General features: G+C 33.3%; 1 protein-coding gene and 1 pseudogene across 1 annotated transcript; one reads left to right on the forward strand and one right to left on the reverse strand.

Annotated features, from left to right (window-relative positions):
* Positions 1 to 3467: 3467 nt before the first annotated feature.
* On the forward strand, positions 3468 to 17146 carry LOC106467360. The gene is made up of 3 exons (XM_022395522.1): positions 3468 to 3603; positions 12804 to 14635; positions 16896 to 17146. The coding sequence occupies exons 2-3, from the start codon at positions 12937 to 12939 to the stop codon at positions 17144 to 17146; spliced, it is 1950 nt and encodes a 649-aa protein (XP_022251230.1). The 5' UTR covers positions 3468 to 3603; positions 12804 to 12936.
* Positions 17147 to 23118: 5972 nt separating this feature from the next.
* The window catches only part of LOC111087753, a 5082-nt pseudogene continuing 4448 nt past the window's right edge, over positions 23119 to 23752 (reverse strand).

Below are 23752 nucleotides of genomic sequence, written 5' to 3' on the forward strand. Positions count from 1 at the left end.
CCTATCCCCCTGTGTGCCTTGCCTCCCACGACTGCATTAAGTTATTAGTTATGTCACACTTAAGAATCAAAGTGCTGTTTGCATTAAGTTATTAGTTATGTCACACTTAAGAATCAAAGTGCTGTTTGCATTAAGTTATTAGTAAGGTGAATCTTTTTCATGCAGTTAAATTGTTTTCGATTTCTTTTTTATTTCAATTCGAATGCGCAGTAATGATGAATATTTAATTAAAACAAAGCTTTTTCTTCTAATATTCGTTGAAACCCAGTTTCTTAATTTACATGGGTTGAAAGGTTCCTTTTCACGGGACAAATAATTCCTTCTAAAATAGGCAGATTGAAAAATATATTTAAATTTGTATTTTCAAATTATTCTTTGTTGTCAATTGTATTCAATAAATATTAAAATTCTATAGGCCTAATTCTAGAGTTCGTAACCTTTACCTCGTAAGTAACGCTTGTTAAGATATTTCTTCCGTAACGTTTTTGGGTTGGCCTGACTTTAAAGTTTAAAATGTACGTATATCACAAGGCCGTAGGAAGCGGTAAGGCCAGTCAGGCCATGTCCTGACCACTTTTTCATGGCATGTATAGCTACAACTTGCGTATTAAAACTTTATTTTTTAAATTCAATACATTACGTTGTGTGTATACAGTATTTGTAGTTAAAATGGATCAAGATTCAATCTTATAGCATTAAATGCATTTTATGGGGGACAGTTGTAAGCCATGTTTCCAAAACAGTATTGAATACACCTGCAACTAGAAATAGCACCAATTTATCATTTAAAATACCCCTCAGAAATTGCTAGCATATTAGTTCATGTAGGTCTGTTATATTAAAACAAATTAAAAGGTTTCTCTTAAATATTTGCGTTTCTTTTCAACACATTCGTTATTCCGGACATTTGATCGAGACCTCCTGTGTTATGTATGGTTAGCAGCTTTGCTACAGTAACGAGATATATCACAGTTTACATGGTGTAATAATAGTGGTATCCTTTCGTATCTGTTACAACGAGATACGTCTGGTAGTTTGAGTGTGAGCGGGCGTGACGAAAATGAATCATTACATTTACAATAGGGCCTTTGACCGGATAATAAGCACAGCACTGACACCGTGGTTCTTGAGATCTCTCTCTTCCAAACATTTATGGAGCTTCCTGGGTAACTGAGTTGGCGTGTATATACGCATATATGCTCATCATCTTTGACTGCTTACCGAATATGTTCCCTTGGTAATTAGATGCATTCGTTTTATGTATGTAGTTGTAATACTATTAAGTGAGGTTTTATGGATTCATTTGTGATTCTTTGGGTATGGCGGGAATGTTGCTCGAGGTATTCTGTTTTTCATTGTAGATGGATTTAGAAATTGTCATAATATTTTTGTTTTCACCAATAGAACACTTAATATTTCACAATAAGAGGGATTCAGATACTTATAAAAAAGTAATAACTAATTAAAAACATGTTTTTAATAAGCACATAAATAAATACTATAGGCTCCGATCCTGGGGGGAGGGGAAAGACGAAACAAGTCCACTGTACCTTCAGCAGTGAGGGGGGATAGTATATGTATCTGTCCCCCAGTTTAAAGACCTTTTAAAAAATGTAAATATATCTATATATTCCACAGTCTCTGTTGTTGTTTTTGCGTGTTGGACTGGATCATAATGGACCTTCCCCCGTTCCAGAAATTAATCCGGCTGGAAACTGTGAACTTGACCTGTTCGATAATGTTTTCGACTTCACTCTAGTCTTGTGACTTTCTACGGCTATGTTCCAAATCGTACCCTACGCGAAGAGAAGCGCAGTACTTTGGCCGAAAGCCATCTTGTAGGGTGCCCTCACGCATTAGGGAGTATATAAAGTGCACCCTAACCGTACACCTCAGTGGAATTTACAGACGATATACACATTCCGGAAGAGATATCATTATTTTAAATCCACAATTCGCCGCGTTTCAAAAGAAAATATAAATGGCGGAATCGACTCCAGTAATTGTGTACGAATATGTTTTGAAACAAATCGTTTAAAAGTTACTACTTAAAACAAATGCTGAAAACACCGATTTTACTTATTCGTTTAAATAGCAGCGTGAAGAGAGGGAGAGAGAAAAAAAACACCCTAGTTAAAGTTTAAAATAAGTAAGTCGTGATTATATTTAAACTAGCCTAAAAATAAATTAAATGCATCACAGACGTTTGTTGTAGATTAAATGCAGGGTGCGCGTTTTATTTTATTTTGTGAAGAGGTACTGTTGTATTTAGCAGCCTATTTCTTATTGTCTTATGTTACTGTAATGGTAAATAATTCTTTTCCAGAACACACATTAGGGAAAATATTAAAACTAGGAACTATATATCAATATTTATTTTCACATAACAATATCTTGAAACATTATTATTATTATTACAACAATTCTATAACAATATCTTGAAACATTATTATTATTATTACAACAATTCTATAACAATATCTTGAAACATTATTATTATTATTACAACAATTCTATAACAATATCTTGAAACATTATTATTATTACAACAATTCGATGGTTATATTTTTGCGAACAATACGATGCAATCAAACATAGCTCTAAAGATTACCGAATAACGTAAAAAGCCCCCTTTGCTGGTTAATGCGATTTTTTTATAATTAATGACGTCATACAGTATTTTTCTTAAAGGGCCCCCTCCCCTCACCTTTTAGTCAAGATCAGCCCCTATGGATGTCACACGAAATATCTAAGTATCTTCATCGTTGAAAGTTCGTGGACACATTTTCCAAGTTTTTGCATGTTAATCTATTCATATTTCGTACTTGAATAAATAGATGTCGCTCTTGGGGGTAAACTGGCACCAGGTTACGTTACTCTTAACATCACTGTTATTACAGTTGCATTTGTTAGAAAGATCTCCTGACGTTAACATTCTGACGTAGTCGTTTGTGCATGAAGGGTAGGAATTTCAAAGTTCATAAAATTGAAACAATGATTGTTGCGCTATAACATATATGATTAACTAAGGGGGAAAATAGTAAATATATTTTGTCATACCAATAAATTTATTTGCTTAAAAGAATTAGTTCGATAACGAGAAACCCACTTTGAGACTAATAATGGTTGGAGACGGCTTGAATGGGTAATGAAGAAAAACATTAATATAAAGTTATTTTCTTCATTACCCATTCAAGCCGTCTCCAACCATTAAAAGAATTAGATTGTTTTTTGTTGTTGTTTTTTTCTAAATGTGAGCGTGTCAAAAAAAATGATAAATTTGCTGTTAAAACGTGAGTTTAGTCTGTATAGCACTGGTGAAATATGTTTATTTGTGTCAAAGCATTGCGAAAAGAAAACATTATAAATCTTTATCAGACTGCGGGGTTGTGACGTAGCGATACAGTGGAAACGATTTAGCCACGTCAGAGCAACGTTCGTTCCGCACGTGACGTATCTCACAATTTAAGTGTTAAGGGGTCGCATACTGAAGAATTTCGTCGTCACGCGGTCGCGTTTTGTTATATGATTTGTTCGTACTGCAGTTCTATTGTAATAGGAAGCCGTATATATAAGTAGACTAAGGAGTAAGGGCATGCTTTGGTAAGAAAATTCTGTTGTTTTTTCCTTTAGAATAAGTGATGACAGTATGTGTACGTAGAAATATAGGTTGTTTGTTTTTCCATTTTAAGTTACAAGCACTGTTCTAATGAGCTTCGTAGTAACATAATTTGTAAAACATTATTTTTCGATAATAAACGTTATGTTGTAATCTTATAGCTACTAGGTGATGGACTAACAACACGTCTGGTTGATACACGTGAGTAGTTACGTATATATAAAGTACGCACCCTTACATAATCCATTCGTTGCCTGCTTTGTCAAACAATATGTTTTCCTTTCTATATGCACAAAAGCAACGGAATACTACAAGCTTACTTTCAATCTTTTGATGTTTGAAGCAGAAACAAACTCTGTCTTAGCGTACAAGAATTGGTATACATCTGTAATATTCCAGTTATACCCCTTGTTTAACCATTTACGACTCCAGTCACACATCTGTAATAATACCAGTTATACCCCTTGTTTAACCGCTTATGACTCCAGTCACACATCTGTAATAATACCAGTTATACCCCTTGTTTAACCGCTTATGACTCCAGTCACACATCTGTAATAATACCAGTTATACCACTTGTTTAACCGCTTATGACACCAGTCACACATCTGTAATAATACTTGTTATACCCCTTGTTTAACCGCTTATGACTCCAGTCACACATCTGTAATAATACCAGTTATACATCTTGTTTAACCGCTTGTCTCAAATCACACATCTGTAATATTCTAGTTATACATCTTATTGTGTATCATTAAATATACCAGACGGAAGTGTGTTAACGGAAAGTCTGTTCATCCTGTTTTGACGACTAGGAACCCACTTTGAAACAATAAAGTTTAAAGACTGCTTGAACGAGTAACGAAGAAAACTATATTACAAGTTTAACAAAGTAATAAATGTAAAAAAGTTTCGACAAGGTTTTATCATCATCAGGTGCATTTGTTACTATGTTAAATTTGTAATATAGTTTCTTCGTTACTCGTTCAATCTGTCTCCAAGCTTATTTATTTTCTTTGTCTGACTTTTATAACGTTTCAAGACTTTTATGAAAATGAAACGTATTTGTATGAATGAATTTTTCAAATTATCTTATGCCATTTAAAGTCAAAGTAAAAAAAAAAGTGTAGTAAAACTGTTAGTTTATGCTAGCCACCTTTCTAGAACCTCTCGTATAATAGTAACTTCATACTCTGTACGTAAATAAAATGTATAGTAAAACTTAACCCCATTGGTTTTTGCTATAGCCTAGCCACCTGTACGGAACTTCCCGTGTTATAGTAACATTAGGTTCCTAGTCTTCTAGTTAATTATTCCTATTATATAAAATCCAAGCTCGGTTTTTATTTTTAATCTGTGTTGCTATAAAAAAAGCAATAACAGATATATGAACACTATTTTGTTTGTATATTTTAGAGCAAAGCCACATTAGGTCATCTGCTAAGTCCACCGCAGGAATCGAACCTTGTATTTAGGATTGTGAGTTTATAAACTTGCCGCTGGTCCACCGGGAGACCAATATTTTGTTGCATATTATTAAAATCTTGAAAAGTTAGAAATGAATTTTTGTAAACATGTTACCTCTGATCGAACGTTCAAATTTTGTCATTTTTATTGATATATTTAGTGGTATCTGGACCACTGCTTTGCTAACTCACAACTTATAAGTATTGTCATAGCGTGTGCTGTCATTGGGCGAGTTTTTGGATAATTTTGTAGTATCCAGTGTGATTACATATAAACACAATCGCAATGGAATCTGTGCAATATTAATATGTTGGAATGACGTGTCGAGTTCACGTAACGATTACGGTTAATTTGTTTCTTCTATAACGTTTGCTGGAGGCGACGTTCACTTTCATACATGTTGTAGGCCTAAGTTCAAATACACTTGCTAGTGGTATGCCTAACTTACAAGTAAACCTACTTATATTATTCCTCTGATTACTCCCTGAATACTTCACTAACTCATATTTATATTTATTCGAAGTTAAGCACAAAGTACAAAATGGGCTATCTGTGCTCTGCTCACCACGGGTATCGAAACCCAGTTTCTAGCGTTGTAACTCCCCAGACATACCGCTATGCCACTGGGGGGGTTCATATTTATGTTGTTTCCTTGATTCCCAGAAAGGGACCGAAGGCTGTTTGGAGGGTTTAACCTGCTTTGACCATTGGCACAACTATACAGTAGGTTGTTGTCAGTCGCTCAGTCACTAGACACTAAAATTACGTTACATAAGGGACGTTTAACCTTTCAATTTGTACTGTCATGACGTCAATAAAATGTACGCATGCCTTGAATCACGAGAAGAATTATGCACTCTGTAGACTACAACACAGCATGACATATGAACATCAAAAGCAAGAAATAAAAACATTTGTTACTGTTAATTTTGGTTTTATTTACTCCTGAAACAGAACACTTTCCGGAACCATGCGCAAGTACATCTAGTTTCACCATGTTTCGCGAACCTTCTCAGTTATTACATCACTATCATGAGTAACAGCTTCCTCTAACAAACAGCCACATTAATTTAAAATATCGCTTACAACAGTATGAACCAAAAATACCAATCTTGTTGTAGGCTTCTTTAGGTGTACATGTGTGCTTTGTTGGGACAGTTAAACAGCCGTTTAAATAATTTTCAGCAACGGAGGAAGAGGAGGGGGTCTCGACTTTTCAAGCTATCCCAGTAAAAATGCATCAAAGTTAGGATATTTATTCTCAGGAAAAGCAGAAGAATGCATAAAATTTAAACCAGAACCCAAGAGCTTCCAGGGCCCTGGACCCTGACTGTAATGGGTGCGCCCGTGGCGCACACTCCCCTCGCATCGCTTAGTGAAATAAACCTTAACCCTATTAATTTGCTTCCTACACCTATGTTGTTAATTTTTTAAGAAGCTACAAACAATGTTGTTGAACTAATGTAGAAATGCATTTCACTATTTACTTCCTACTAATTAGTTCTGTAGAAAATACTCTTAAGACAGTATGCCATTATAGCGTTACGTGACGTAAGAAAATCAGTTAAAGCCACTTAAAGTGGACACATGACATTCCTGCTGAAAACGTTCATTGTTGTAATTAACCCTCTTGAGATTTGCGCTACTAAGTTCATTCATTGTTAACACAGAATGTCCTTCATTTCTTGTTTGTGTTGTTATCCTTAAAAGTCACCTCGATCTCTGACAAAGACAATAACAGTAGATGTTAGTTTAAAGCCACGGGCGTAAGCCTGCTGAAACGATTAAACAATTAAAAACTTGCGATGTTTACCAGACGTTCATTAATCACATGGAACTAGACTCTTTACAATTCGGTGAAATGGGTCGAAAATATGTAACAAATGTGTATGTTCTCCTATTTGTGTGTTATTAGTCGGCATTCACTGCAACTGATCTGAGGAAATCCTAGAACCATTAGAATTGATTTTTTGAGGATTTTATTTTATTTTCCACCAGCATCAAATGAACAGTTGAAAAGTCAAGATTAGGTTCGTTTTCTTTTAATAGATAAATAATCTAACGAATATTCTACGAGCTTGGAGTGTAATTTATATGTTTAGTTTTAGAAGTGAGGACATATGGCAGTCAAAGGTCATTAACACGTATTATTTAAGAAACATAAAGTCAGTCTTCAATACCTTTACTAAAATTCGTCTCCTGATTATTGGAACGAAAGAAAAAACTCGAGGCTCTGAAAAGAGGTAGGTAAAATAGTTTACGATTAAAAATAACGCGAATAAAAATCATTTCGGATCCCAGTAGATGACGTAACAAAGAATCCCACAGCTAGTAAGCACTCAGTTGTAAACTTACATTTTCTTCACAGTTCGCTTACGATACAAGAAGACTGTAAATCTTGTAGCCTTGTTCTTTGGAAGGTCTAAGTGTTGTTGTGTTAATTCTGTGCAAAATCTAAGTACTGTGTTGTTAAGACTTAGAAAATCTGAGTATTGTAACATGTGTGGTTAAAGTTTGTGATCAGAATGATATAGTCCACGAAGTAATACAGCAGTAAGTTCACGGACTTACAACGCTCAAATTCGGGGTTAGATTCTTCGCAGTGGACACAGCAGAAAGCCTAATGTGGCTTTGCTCTAAAACAAACTAAACGTACTCCTTTTTAAAAAAAAAACATTTCACGGACAATCTATGTATGCTGATTTTATAGAGCAAAAAAGAAAAAAAGATTAGGTCTAATTGGCGTCGTATGGGTAAATATTTACATTCAGACCTTGCCTCTATCGTTTGGACCGATTCAAGTCAGCGAAAACATTGGCACCATCAAGTCTTTTTTGTTTGTTTGGAGATAAGCACAAAGCTACACAATAAGCTTTCTGTTCTCTGCCCACCACGGGTATCTAAACCCGGATTCTAGCGTTCAAAGTCCGCAGACATACCGCTGTGCCACTGGGGGCACTATCAAGTCAGCGAAAACATTGTCACCACTGATGAGACACCAGGCAGGTAACGGCTGTAAAAAAAATAACAAAACCCGAGGTGTATAATTCATGAAGAATTGACACATACCGGATGTGAAATAATCCGTTTATAGAGATATTCAGAACATTCTCCGTGACTTGATAATAAATTATGTTGTTTCTTACTAACCATCTTCTCCCGATTAGTTAAAACTAGCATCTTCTACTCACATTGATTCACTAAGGAAACAAATCGAATGAATTATTGTTAAGAAATGTATCAGGTGTTTTGTATGAAGATTATTTTGTTAATAACTGTTGGCATAATGAGTTCAAAGTGGGAAAAACATTAAATTCAATAAAACCATATCTCTGATGTTTAAGAAAGTCGTACTAATGAAGTTCGTTAATCGCAAGTTGATATATTTGCCTTTTGTAATTTGAGTCAGTGTTGTGAAATTAGATTTCTCATCCGGTTATTTAATTTAGCACTTAAACAATTAACCTCTAAGTAACCTTGAAACCCCAACTTTATTTTATTTCTGTCAGTATTTAATCAAAACTTTTCATTTCAAAAATTACGTATTCTTCTTCTTTTCTATCACTAATAAGCACAGAACATTTAATGTCAAATAATTACTTTAAATTCTAAAACGCTTGATGTAATTACTATTAATTAAAATTCCTTTTCTATATAATCTAGATTATTAGTTCATCTATTTTTAGCCCCTGGATATTTAATAATTTTAGTTTTTTTTTGTTTATAATAACATGGCTTCATAATTATGATAATGAATTCTTTAAAAATTATTAATGACGTCTCATCTTTTACTAAATTTTTTGTTAGTGATGTATTACGTATTGATTTTAAGATAATGTGCATGTTATGCTGTATAGGGGAACAGTATTTCCTTGAACAACTGTATATACTTCATTGTATGAATATTTACAGTTTAATATCCAAGGCAACTAAAATCATTTTTCTTAGAGCGCCTCGTTTAACCAATTCGTGTAAATGAAAAAACCTTTTGCTTTTGTCTTTCGAATTAAATTTTTGCTAGCTTGAAATGAAATTTCTTCAATTAATCTGATTTGTACTATTTAGTAGTTAAATGAAGGTCCTTGTGAGTGCGCTATATACGCATTTTTTCTTACCCATTCAGCGTGTTTACTTGTTTTCATATTCATTTCATAAAATATAAAACTATGATTTTTGATTATATTATTTATAAAGTTCATTATCTCCTTACTGCTGTAGCTTTTGGTCACTTAAGTATTTTGGTTAAACATCTAGACGTACTATGGCTAAACATAATTTTAAAAAATTCTTATAAATAAATGTTTAAATAATTATTATAAATGAACACTTTCCTACTATGTTACTACAGAGGATTCATGTTAGCTAAACTATAAAAACCAGTCCACGTGTATTTTGAGTTTGTTTACTTGGGATATTCACACAAAGCTACTCAAGGGCTATTTGTGATAGTTGTCCCTAATTTTGAATTGAAAGACTAGAGGGGAAGAAGCAAGTTACTAGCACCTACCGCCTACTCTTGTGTAACCGAATAATGGAATTTGACCGTCACTCGTATAACGCACTCGTAGCCCCAAAGTGCGGAGCGCGAATTTTTTTTACTGGACCTTCATGTCCATAGCCTAGCATGCTAACACCTGGGCCACACTCATCCCACTTTAGAGTAATGTTAAAAAGGCACCGAGTTTAAAGTTTATGTAATGTTAGGGAACTGGAATGTAGAGTGCTGTAATTGAAAGAGAGCTTCCGAACTGAGTGGTTTTCAGATTTAATTTCATCTTATCATTGTTAGTGATTAAAAATAATACAAAAGTCAGTGTGAGTTTAATAGACAAGTCAGTGTGAGTTTAATAGAAAATTCAGTGCGAGTTTAATGCACTTTCGAACTTATGTCTCACGTATTTACTTTTAATGGTATTCTTATACATGAGATTTATTTTCATGCGAATGAAAATATCGTGATTAAATGTGTAACAGTTGTCAGTTTATCAAGATCTATATTTCCGAACTTGGATGTGCAGCTTGTCATATTTTATGTTAGATACGTTCGTCTAATTAGCAACTCGTACATTTCAGCTGCATGTTAGTCAATTTTGCAGGACAGTAGCATATAACTCATTATATTAACATTACGTTATAGGAATGAAGTTATTATTAATTCGCAACTTGAAACGCCAAAGTATATACGTTTATTAATCTCAGCACTATATTTTTCGAGTGGATTTTATAAGTTTTAGCATAGATTTTACAAAAAGCATTTTGGTAAGTTTTTTTTTTTCACCAAAAATTGTTTCGGTAGAATTTCACATGATACTCTTGGATATTTTAATTGATCCTGATGTTTAATGTAAATCTATTGTAAAGTCATTTTGAGTATAGTTTACTTAAGATTAGTTTTCACATGATACTTACGTAGATATATGTTCTCACAAAGTGTTTAAGTCGGATTTTTTTTACAAAGTATTCAAGATAGATTTTATACCTGGTATTTATGATAAGCTTTTCAGTGGATATTTATGGTGCTCGTGTACTCATCGTTTGATGAATAATTTTATATACTTTAATTATTTTTAGAATGTATTAAAGGTTACAACTTCACATGGCATTTAGAGTGAGTTAGTGTTAACAGAATGTTAAGAGTAATTTTTACTTTATATATTATTTATAACAGATATTACACGTTGCATTTAGGATTGAGAATAAAGTATGAATTGTTAAACAATATTTAGTACATAATTGAATAGAGTTGTTTAAACATTTGTTTAACAACAAGTAAAAGCTTGGAATGGTCTATTCTTTCATTGGAGGTGTGTATGTGGGCCAGACTTGTTGTTAAACATGTGTTTAAACAACTCTATTCAATTATGTACCAGCTGCTTAGTGTCGGCTAAAAATACGAAGAATTAAATTGTGGCGGAATACCTATAGAATGATAGGTTTCTTTTTTGTGAGTGTAAAACACTTAAATACACCATTTCGAGTATTTAGTATAAATTTTTGTGGTTTTAAATACGTTCTTTAAGTAGCGCTATCTAGAGGTTTTAACCCTAATATCATAGATAGAGCTTTTATCAAATTTCACAACAGTAAAACTTTTTATGCTAATTCCAGTCTTTCCCTTAACATTAACAAAAAACATAACAAACTTGTTTCATTCCCTTTTATGCTAGAAATTGCCAATGAAATTATCTGTTTATTCAGTAAGTTGAAACAATGTAAAAACTGTATTTAAACCTTCACACACAAAAAAAGCAAGCGCCTTACTACCGAAGTTGAAACAGTTTCTACTGAAGGAACAAATCGAAGTATTTCATATGAATGTGATAAATATATATATAAAAAACAGACTTCGCGTTCCTTCGAAATCAGACACAAAGAACACAAAGGTCAAAGGTTATATGCGTAAAGGTGAATTTGAGAAATCTGCCTTATTGTTGTTGTTTGTAATTAAGCACAAACTACACAATGGGCTATCTGTTCTCTGCCCACCACAGGTATCGAAACCCGGATTCTAGCGTTGTAAGTCCGCAAACATACCGCTGTGCAACTGGGGGAGGGTCAAATCTGCCTTAACATGCATTGGTTTGATAAGATACTTTAGTATGAAATGTTTATCCTTTATCAACACAAAAATATGAGAGATTGTTTAGAAATGATAAAAATGATTAAAATAAGTGATTTTTGTTTTCACTAAGCCGTGACATTGGCTCTTTGTAACATCAGCAAAATTTGGCTGAATTTATTAACCTAGCTTTCGTTCCCAACCTTGACCTGCCTGTTGTAAATTTGATTGCTATCATGAGATAATATTCATGTGAATCATAAACCCTTGCGTCTTTTGTCCTTTTATATATATATTTTTGTGTATATAAATCTTGTATACTTGGTCAAGTCTATCAGATCGTATCATGCCCGAAGAAGACATACCAATGTTCTGATGGGATGTTATAGACTGAAAATAATATTTACTGTGCTTACAAATCGTTGTTTATTAACTTAATATCGTATTAGAACACATGTGCTTCCGTACGCAAGTAAACTGTGTGTGTTGTAACCCAGCTTCTCTGATGAGCCGAAACGCTTGGTCCGAAGCGGTGTGAAAAATACAGCGTATAATTAATATAATAATATTATTATACAAACTATTTGCTATAAATCCGTGTTGGGCCAGTAGGAAATAACTATATTTAAATTATTATCAGCCTTATTATGATGTAACTATCTTTTAACTTTATATATTAAATTGTAACGTAGTTAGAACTGGTGACTAAGAAGTCATCCGTTTAGAAGCCTATACAATTTTAATATCACCATTTCATATTGTCATCTTCAAGTAAGAAACGAAGAACTTTGGATAGTTTTAAGTTTTACATTGAAAATATCAAACGATAGTTGAAGTAATAAAATGCGTAAGAGTAAACATTACATGTGTTTCTATGGTAAATGTGTACGTAAATATCCTATACATCCATATATATCGTCAGGAACATTGTCTTCAAAATAGCATTTCCCCATTCTCAGTTTGATATTCTATAGAGTTCCTGATGAACTGGAACAAAAACAAAACAAAGTCTGTCAACGTGCGTATAACTTACCGAAAATCGTTAACTTAAAAGATAAAGAAATATGAGAGTAATTTTGCATTTCATAATAAGGTATTTATTTCATGCTTATCTGTAGTCTCATGTGTATTAGATTAATAATTCATTTCTAATTCCAGTCTGTAGGTAGCCGGTATTTGAGCTGAGAGGAATGTCGTAAACAAAAAAAAGGAATATCCAGTTCAATGGCACAGAATACTAGCAGATAATCGAAGGTACGAGAACCTCGTGATACAAGTGGGCAAGACAGAGATGAAATCTAACGGGAAAGTCGCTCTTAAAAGGAGGTCATCTAGTGTTAGAGAAAGGGATGATGATGTCAACATCAACAAATTTCCAAAACTGGACAGTAAGACACGCAAAAAACAGAAAAATACCAAACCAATTGGTGACTTTGCCAAAAAAATTAGAAATTCTGTTAAAAACATTTCCCCTTTAAAAAAATCATTTTGTGAAACGAAGAAAGATGGGTCTCGAAAAACAAAAGTAGATGTTCTGAAATCTCAAAAGGGATATGCGAAAAATAAGAACAAAGAAACTTGTAGAGAGAAAAACAATACAACAACTAACAATAAAGAACCGACTCAAAAAGCAGCTCATAAATTCGGAACCGTTTTTCAGATAAAAACAAAATCGAAGTCCGGTGGAGATTGTGTTACTCAGTCGTTTTCACCAAAAAGCAACGTTAATCCAACACCTTCTACCACAGTAAACTGTATCATATTCCCAAAATATACGCTAACAACAAGATCAGCTCTAAGAATTGGCGGTGGAATGAGTGAAAAGCTTTTCGATGGATTACCAAACAAAAGTAGAAGTGTTAACAGAAAATGCTCCGAAAAAACAGAAAATTCAGAACTACTCAAATCTGAACCATCAGTTGTGAGTCCAGATTACCATAAAGCGATCGTAAAAACAAACGTAACTTCTCACTGGCACATCGCTAGAGGTCGTCGTGAAGCGAGTCTTAACGCATCAGCAAAGATGCGCTTGTTGTATGAGAACAATGTCCGAGGTAATTGGACAAGAGAACATTCTAATTACAACAGGGATGAGAGAGATCTTTTGTGTGAGAAAAAACGTGAGAAGACAAGATGGGACTACAAAAATATCCCGGAAAAGCAAAACTTGTCGAACAAGGTTATGAAGGCAAAACATATAAAGAAGCAAAAGGAAAAACTACAACGCCACCCGAGAGGAATCGTGAGTGAAGAGGTTTTCGATACTAGATCATGTAAACGTATGGCAAACCTAAATGCTCAGGCGATCCTGTGTGCTAGCTATTCCCAAGAACGGTGGCGTAGAGAGAAAATAGAAAAGAATGTCTATCCTACAGTAGATGTCCAGTATGAAATTAGCCACATTCAAGAAGAAAGGCTTGAAGCATTCTCTGTACACTCCAGTATCACTGACTCCACCAAAGAACATGAAATGCACATGACAACTTGTAACACTCACGTAATGGTGACGCCACACAACAACGACGAAGCTGTAAAATTTGAGAAAGTGACAGCAAGTGTTAGTAATAAGAAAAATCCGAAACCTGCAAGGATACAGAATCTGCCAAATAACCAGTTGATTGTGGGACGTCGAAATAACCACATAGAACCCCTGCCGTCTGGTCCAGCTGCTTTGATTCCCGTTTCGTCCACCAGCGAGGGAAACCGCACGAGACTCGAAAAAGTAGGGATGGCTCAGTACACGGAGGTAACCAAAGTGCACATTAACGCGAGAAAAGAAATGGGGGTGAAAGAAGAAAAGACAAAAGAACGCATTCTAGACACTGACAATGTAGCCATTACTCGTATGTGTCACTACCAAACTAATGCAACCAGCCAGAGCTATCGCCTCCGGATGGAAACTACTTACAAGCCTAACTTAACGACCCATGAGTTCTCACCACTGGTAAGGCAGAAACAGAAGTCGGAAAGGCACGTCTCTTCCGTTGCACGCGCGAAATTACAAACAAACAAACAAGAATTTTCTTATTTGTTAAAAATACAAGTTGAAGAAAGAAATACAAGAAATACAAGAAAAACTTACGCTTAAGATATCAATTACATTTTATATCATATTTATGGAATATACTGTTCTAAATCCGGTTCTAAAGCTAAAAAATATGAATTCTACTCTAAGTTACATAACAGAACACCACTTACTATATTCACTGGACGTGTAAGGCATTGAGGGTGAATGTCCAAAATGTGGAACACTAAACGCACTTTCATAACTTGAAGTCGGTCCCATCCCAACCATCGCCATGTTATTCAAACCATTTCTGAAAGACTGAGGACTGGACACTGGGATAATCGGACTGTGTGCGGAATAATTGTACAAGTTTTGAGTGCCATGCATAACAGGACGAGCCACGTAAAGCTACATGAGGGCTATCTGCGCTAGCCGTCCCTAATTTAGCAGTGTAAGACTAGAGGGAAGGCAGCTAGTCATCACCACCCACCGCCAACTTTTGGGCTACTCTTTTACTAACGAATAGTGAGATTGACTGTCACATTATAACGCCCCCACGGCTGAAAGGGCGGAAATTCTTGAAATTAAAATCTCGGAAACCGTAAGTCTTATTAAATTCAGTAATTTTCATACTTTAGCGTATTTATTTAACAGTATTATTTATTTTGAAAAACAAAAGTATGTGTTGGTTTATAAATAAAAAATAAAATAATAAGACCATATAGTATTATTATTTCGATATTTTCGAAAGGGAAGTTGAAATATCAAATCTGTATTTCATATATGTACAATGATTGTCGTAAGTCATGTAAAATTATAATCCACGTGGCGAAAGTTAACAGATCAAAACTGTGATCGATCGCTCCACTCTCTTTCACTTTCAGGGTATGTCCAGCAAATTTGTGTTTTCCAAATTAAGTCATAACTCATGCCCGTAGTCAAAAGCAAATTGGAAGAGGCAATACTTTATAATCATGCATCGTCGGTACATAGTACATTAGTTGCTATTTGCCAACGAATGTAAGTGTCATGTTGAAGTATTCTTATACCCAGTCGTACATACTTACGAAATGCATTACATCTTATTTGTTTTCCGAGTCAATAAATATATTATTTATAGTTTATGTTACTGTTAAGTACAAGTGGTGATTGGTTGTGCAGGGATAACTTTCATTGACAATTAGTATATACGCTTATACGGACTATCGAGTATCTGATTGCGTGTTGTTCAGACTTACGTTACGTTGCTAGTGAGCAGCCATCACGTTAACATACAACTCTACCCTACACATAATAGTGGCTTACATCAAGTCTTAACAAAGAAACTCGGTCTCGACGATGGCACCGATAAAACCGTTCATTTTGTGTCTTTGGTTAATTAAATCACATATTGCTCTATATCAGAAATGTTTTAAATAAATCGACAAATTTTGTTTTATCAGAAAGTTTATTTTCTTTTTTTATATTTTGGGGGACCCGGACATGGCCTGATGGTTAGAGTGCTCGACTCGCAAACTGCAGGTCGCGGATTCAAATTCCCCTTCAAACCGAACATGCTCGCCTTTTCAGCCATGGGGGCATTATAATGTTACGATCAATTCCATTATTCGTTGGTAAAAGAGTAACCCAAGAGTTGGCGGTGGTTAATGTTGTCTGGCTGTCTTCCTGCTAAATTAGGGACGGCTAGCTTAGATAGCCTTCGTGTAGCCTTACGCAAAATTCAAAACAAACAAATCTTTTGTGTGTGTGTGTGTGTGTGTTATTCACGCCTATTTGCAATACACGTTATCGAACAATTCAGCACGTCATGCTTAGTTATGTTCCTGTCACTACCGAATGACTGGTTGATAACACAGAGTTTCAACCAAACGTACCTTGTTCGATCAGTTCACCTACTCGTGATATCGAACGTGCTGAAACCAGTCAAGGTGACCGTCAAGCAGATAAAAACTTAGGACTATGAGGATACTTGTGAAGGTAAAATGTTTGAACACTTTAGCAAAATGAAACCGAAATATTGTAAATAAATAAACAGAACGTGTGTGAATTTAGACAGGAAATCTCCATGTGCAAAGCTGAAACGAACGATCTTAAAACGTTAGTAGATTTTGTTCAAACAAAACTTGTGGATTTATAAAAATGATGTCTGAAATAATGGCTAATATAAAAGAAGTTAAACAACAATATCAGGAACTAGTGTTGCAAAACAAGAATATGCAACAGGAAATCAACATCTTTAAAAGAACAGGTAATTGACCTTGGACAGTATTCACGAAATATGAATATTGAAGTTCAAGGGGTACCAGAAATACAGGGAGAGAATAGTAGAGATATTGTTCAAGTAGTTGCAAAGGCAGCTAATATCACTGTAAAATATCAAGATATTCAAATAGCTCATAGAGTAACACCAGGAAATATAAAAATAAAACTAGGCCGATTATCGTACAATTTTCGAATAGACAACTTAGGAATAAATGGTTTCATAAAGAAGTGAAGAAAGTGATAAAAACGACCGATATAAATGAACACTACAAGGAAAGTTTAGTGTTTAGAAATGAACATCTAATACCTGAATTTAAAAAAAACTTTTTTATATAACTAAAAACGCTGCCAGAAATAAAAATTATAAGTATATTTGGATTAAAGAAGGAAAAATTATTGTAAAACAATCAGAAAATGAAAAGGTAATAAGAATTGAAAGTGAGAAAGATTTAACTGAATAAGATGGTGTTAAAAAATAATATCTTCAATATTATTTTAAATGGTGATTCAGGAATTGATAATTCGTATAAGAATAATTTATTTGTTGGTTCAAATATGATTAATGGAATATAAATGAATATACGTAGTCGAAATAAGAATTTTGATTTTTTTTCTTATTTATGTACAGTTAATTACACAGAAAATACATATAATAGTACTTACAGAAATCTGGGCCAAAAATGAAGAATTAAATTTATATAATATAAAGGGGTGCAAAAAATACTATAATGTCAGAAATTATAATAAATCTGGAGGTACTTTAGTATTTGTAAACAATGAAATAAATGTACAAGAAAAAACTGTTGAATTTAATGCAGTTGCAGTAGTAAACATACAATGCACATATCAAAACACTAAAATCAATGTTATAGCAATTTATAGATCTCATCAATATAGTATACAAAATTACATTAAACAACTAAAAATATATTTGAAGTGAAAATAAAATGAAAAATGTGTACATTGTAGGAGACATGAATATAACTATTAAATCTGAAGAGAATGATGTAAAAGAATATAAAAATGTGTTAGCTGCTTTTGTCTTTTATTCTTGTATTCAAAGTATTACTAGAGTACAGTCAAATGCATGTCTCGATCATATTTATATTAGAACAAATAAAATATATACTATACAAATAACAAAACTAGGATTACAAATCACTTTACTACAGCTCTAAAAATTCATTTAATGAATAAAACTATGTTAAATCCAAGTATAATAATGAAGAATTAAAAATAAATTAAAAACATCGATACAAAAATAAGAAAACTAGACGAGGATTTATCGATGTAACACATAATGCTTGCAAGAAAGCATAGCTTAAATGCCGTGTGTAAAAATGATAGAATAAGGAAAATTCGAGCGAAGGGCATGAAAACTACAATAAATGTTTTTCAGATCACGGCTAGCATTTAAAAAATACGATTCAAAGAATAAATATATTTCCGTAAAACTAAATTATATGAATTAAAACATTTGATTTTGGAATACAGCTTTTCATGTACACGGAATTTACTAGAGTTTGAGAACCACTACTTCAACCTATTAGTTCAAAATTAAGAAAGATTACGCGCAGATAGCTCTTTTGTATCTTTGCGCTGAATTTAAAAAAAAATTAAGTGCCTCCCAGTGGCACAGCAACAAGTCTGCTGACTTATAATGCTAAAAACCGGTTTTCCATACCCTTGTAGTTTTGTGCTTCACTACAAACCAATAACAACAAATCGTGCTTGTAATTTCTGAAAATTTATAACTTTTATTACCGATTTTATTAACGACACAAAACATTTTCTTTTTCTTCTCAAGCCCTTAGCTGTTACAAATGGGCAAAGAGAAAAAGTTTATTTTATTTATTTATAAGTTTCTTGAACATAAAAGTGTATCTTTAACTTCTTTGTTATGTGGTTAGTTGATTTAAAATCGTAATTATTATTGGTAGATATATAACTACTATTTTTAATAACTAAGATAAATAATTAAATACAGGAAAAGAAGACTATAGTTGTTCAGTTTGGTTGATTTGTTTGCATTTTCTTGTAAAGCTACTCGAGGACTATCCTAATTTAGCAATGATAGACAAGAGGGAAGGCAGCTAGTCAACACTACCCACCGCCAACTCTTGAGCTATTATAATGCCCTCGCGGTTAAAAGGTCGAGCATGTTTGGTGACGGGGATTGCGAATCGAGTGCCATAACTGAAAGACTATGCCAGGCCATGTGTATTATTCCGAACACGGGTATCAAAACCCGGTTTTTAGCGTCATAAATTTTAGACTTACCTCTGTGCCGTTGGGGTCGGTTGCTCAGAATGATGTTTAATGAGTTAATCTAAAGTTTACAGACTTATGGTTTAAATCGTAGTTTTGAAGGTGCTTTGTATTGCTTATGTTTACAATAACATTTCAAAATGCTTTTTTTGTTACCTTTTTTTTACCTATTGCTTTCATTAAGAAAGTTCATGTGATTGTAGAGTTTGAATCGTGGTCTACCCTCCCCACTATACGTTATAACAATATCGGGCAACTTGCATAACATATAGTTCAATAAAAAGTTAATTAACGTTTATTAAAATCGTAGCTTAATGTTTTTTGGCAGATGATTATTAGATTTTATTCGTTTTATCTCCCACTATTACGTGTTTTACTGAAATGTCGCGTATGGTTTAGTAGTGACGTAATAATAATTCCACCAATGAAAAAATAAGGTGAGCTAAAGTTCTGGGAAAAGGAATTTCTATGTGAAGTAGCGTGAGTCACTGTCTGGAGAGTCAATTTTTCTATCTGATTTAGTTATATTCTACATGGGTAGAAGAAACACATTTGAATTTTGAAGAGGTAATGACAACTAATGCAACATTTATTGATTTTACGTTTGATGTTTAAACTTAATTTAATTCTAGACTTTTCACTCACTTCGTGTAATAATAAGATTCATATTTGATTAAATATAATAATTGATAATTTAGGCTTAACTACCGGTAGCTAATTGACTTAAACTTAAGTTATTCACTAACGTATTGAGTTATTGACTTATTCAAATTATTGAGTTGTTGTAGAAAACTAAATTGAAAATATTACTTAGTAAATTGTAATCTGTGTAGTGTATTGCAGATCACTATACTGTAATTTGTGGTTTTAGAGAGGCTCAGAGTGATTTGATAGAGTTTCTGGATTTTTGCTTGTTAAAAATAAACAAAAAAGTAAGCTTTACCCTTTCGTTTGGAAAAAATTGTCGGAATGGAAAATAAAATTAAAAATTGTAGAACTTAGAAATTATAAAAAACATCATGAAGCTAAAGTTAAGGTTTCTGTTAGGAAGAAAGAGGAAAATGTTGAGTTGACAAAGATGTGTAGTTGAAGGAGGTCTAGGTCACACTCCAACTTCAAGTGTGGTTTACCATCCAACTTTAAAGCTAAGAAGTTAGCCCTCTAGCATTTGCTAGTAAGTCACTTTTTAACAAATGAAACTACTACATTCTTCTGTTCTCACAAACAAGTCTTGTCTTCAGGCTTAATTTCAGGGTCATGGTATTGCCCCACATTAGGTGGTAATGTCATAATTTTATTTGTTCACATTGTTTTTTGCCTCTGATTTGAATCCAAGACCCACTGTTGCCAGATCTAAAAATGAAAATATCATATTGGAACTTTAAAATTATTGTGTTTTTTTTAAATATTGTACACTGCAAATAGTTAAGTATATGACAGTTGAAATCTTTTTTTTACATGAACTATAATATCAAGTTAACCTGTGCTGTGTACTGTATCATCACGATTCTGCTTGACACCACCCATTATCATGTTTTATTTAACTCTTTAGTCCCCAGGAAACACTACATTTATTACTATTATTATTCTTCTTTCCTATTTGCTTTCCTGTTCAAATTTCTCATCTAACATTATTCTGGTATAATACTTAAGTTTTAGAAATCATTTACATGTGCTTGCCTCCATGGCTTATCAGCTGTGTTAGTCCATTTGTGCACTTATTTTACAACTGTGCAAAGGAGGTTATAATTGAATGTCATCATAATACACAGAGACAATAGATCACATGATGAAGTAGTTCAGCACTGAATGGTTGTTGGTGATTATTATTATTTGTTAGACCCCTAGCCATAACAAAATGAAGAGATGTTTTAAATCTAATGGCACGACAAAATTATCGTAAATTATGAACACTTTTTGTATTATTGATCTTGCATCATCAGAGGTTAAAATTATCATTGAAATACGATCATTATCATACATCTGGCAACACTGCCAAGACCTGTCACAGACCATGTAAGTGCTTTACCAGCTTAATTAAAGGGTTGACCCCCTAGCAATGGATGCTAAGTCATTTTTTAACAACTCGAACTATTACATATCTATTGACCAAAATATCATATATTCGATGGACATCCAGTGTCATGGGTATATACACATGGTTACACTGTGACTGCTCATGTTAATAAGTATTTGAACGTAGCACCACATAGCAGGTCTTGATGGCATAACATTTGAATGTAAGCTATTATAACATATTTTCTTATAATAAGCAATCATATCTTTCTTATTGTTTCTCTGTAAAATGAAACATTATGTAAAAATACATTTTATTTTCTTATGTATGTAACAGTATAGAAATGTTGATTGTTGTCTGCCTTTGCTCAGTTATTCAAAAGAACCTAATTGGGATGAGATAGGCATAAAATATTCCTATGCATTTTCTGTGTCATCGACGTTAGGTTTGTTCCAGTTTTTGATAAAAGCTTTGCTAAATTACATTACCATAGGACATGTTTTATTACATTAGAAAAGGCTATGCTTGGTTGGTATATAACTAGGCTCATTGTATATTGGGGACACGTAATATTCCAAAACAGTCATGTATGTAGTCTTAACTATAGCTTGTATGCACGAAAGTTGTCTGTTTTTGTTTAACATTGGTCATAATGGTCATGTTGTTTTCATTCCACTGTATTTATCATGGCCATGCATGTACCTTGTGATAACTTGTATTCATGATTGTATATACTACTGCAGACAGCAGAGGTGGTGGAGATGGTAAAGGGCCATTGTCCACCCATTTTCTAAATGGGGAGCACTGCCTCCACTGTTAACCTGGTAAAGTATGTCCAAAACCATTTGAAGGGAGATACCATTTAGTGAAAAGGAGGGGGGGGGCTTGTGTTTGCAGACCCTAACTAAATGTATTTCTGTACATTGTATGGTTACAATACAGAATTTATTTTTTTATTCAGCTGATATTATTTCAGGGTAGTATACATATGGTATTGAACCAAATAAAACATGGTCAGAGCCCACACATAGTTAGTCTTCACACACTTCCTTCCTATGTCCAATATGGACAGTGTTATGTATATAATTAAGTAGTTCAGCTATTAAATTTAGAGTAGAAATGATTAAAATTACAAAACAGTCACTTGTATATAGTCAAAATGTATAGATTCTTTGAATGACAAATGTGTATATAGCCTCAGTCAAAAGTTAAATGATTGATTATTAGGTATAAACTAGTTAGACCTATGAGACAGGGTTGGAAATAAAGATATTTGTGTATGATTGTTAAGCTTTGAATGACAATTTTAGATAAAGGTAGGGATTATGTTTTAAGGAACCATGTTACGAGTTTAAGAAAATGAGATGAATATAATATTTTTACCTTTCCTATTATTATAACAAAGTGCAAAGTAATTTTGATTTTAAGATTGAAAATACTTTTCTTTATCTGAAATTTGTCAACTTTCTTTTGTATAATCTCAATATCCTTCTAGATAATCATCAAATGTTTTTTGAATAAAACTTTGTATTTAATCTGTTATTTTATCAATGTTAACTCTCTATGGTGTTGGTTGATTTGACTGACCTTGTAGTCATAATAAAAATTAGGAAATAAATCTAAATAAAGATTGCAAATGCAAAATAAAATTTATAGTATTGTTAATATTGATCACAAAATTTCAAAGTACTTATAGTACTTACTTTCTGTAGTTATTTTATTGCTAGCAGATGGCTCAGAAACTAGAAGAAACAAAATATATAGTACTCTCTGCCCTTTTCAGTATGGACAATGAAGTTCCAAAGTAAATCACCTGAGAGTTTCTTCTAATCTTTTTACACCTGTTTCCTATGTTTATTCTACTGTTTATGGCTGAAGTAGAAACCTGTCAAATATAAAGCAATGAATCACCATTCCTGTTACCATACTTTGAGTACTTTGACACCACCAATAAGCTTTTGCGTGCAATTCCCAGAACTTTCCCTGCTTTGAAAATGCAGTGTGGTAGGAGTTATCAACTTCTTGACAGTATAATGGTGACAGAGAATTGTCTAAAGTATTATAAAAATGGTTATGCTATGGCTTTATATAAAGTCTGGGGTGATTCAATAAACTTGGTAGGTATTTGAATGTTGGACGAAAAGCGGGTGTTTCATACAGCGGGGTAAAATGTATTGGCTTGTTTACACAGTGCAGTAGTTGTAACAAGAATTGTATAAAGTACTATATAAAAGTAAGAGAAAAGTTATACCTGATCCAATAAACTTGGGTGGTTGGGATTTAGTGGGGGTATAGGTGTGAAAGTGCTTATGAACATCCAGTTTCCTATGTTACCATGTTTACACAGTAACCAATAAACATGTTGTTTCAAATATTTTGTAAGGTACAGTGAAGTTTCGGTTACCATATATATATATATATATATATATATATATATATATTATTATTATTATTACTAATAATATTAGTATTACTATTATTTTCTTGAACAATAAAACAAATAAATAAAGTAATTAATTTAGAAAACAAATAGATCTGCACTACTTATGATGT

This window comes from Limulus polyphemus, unplaced genomic scaffold (genome assembly GCF_000517525.1).
Source record: "Limulus polyphemus unplaced genomic scaffold, Limulus_polyphemus-2.1.2 Scaffold2584, whole genome shotgun sequence".
In the NCBI taxonomy this organism is placed as follows: Eukaryota; Metazoa; Arthropoda; class Merostomata; order Xiphosura; family Limulidae; genus Limulus; species Limulus polyphemus.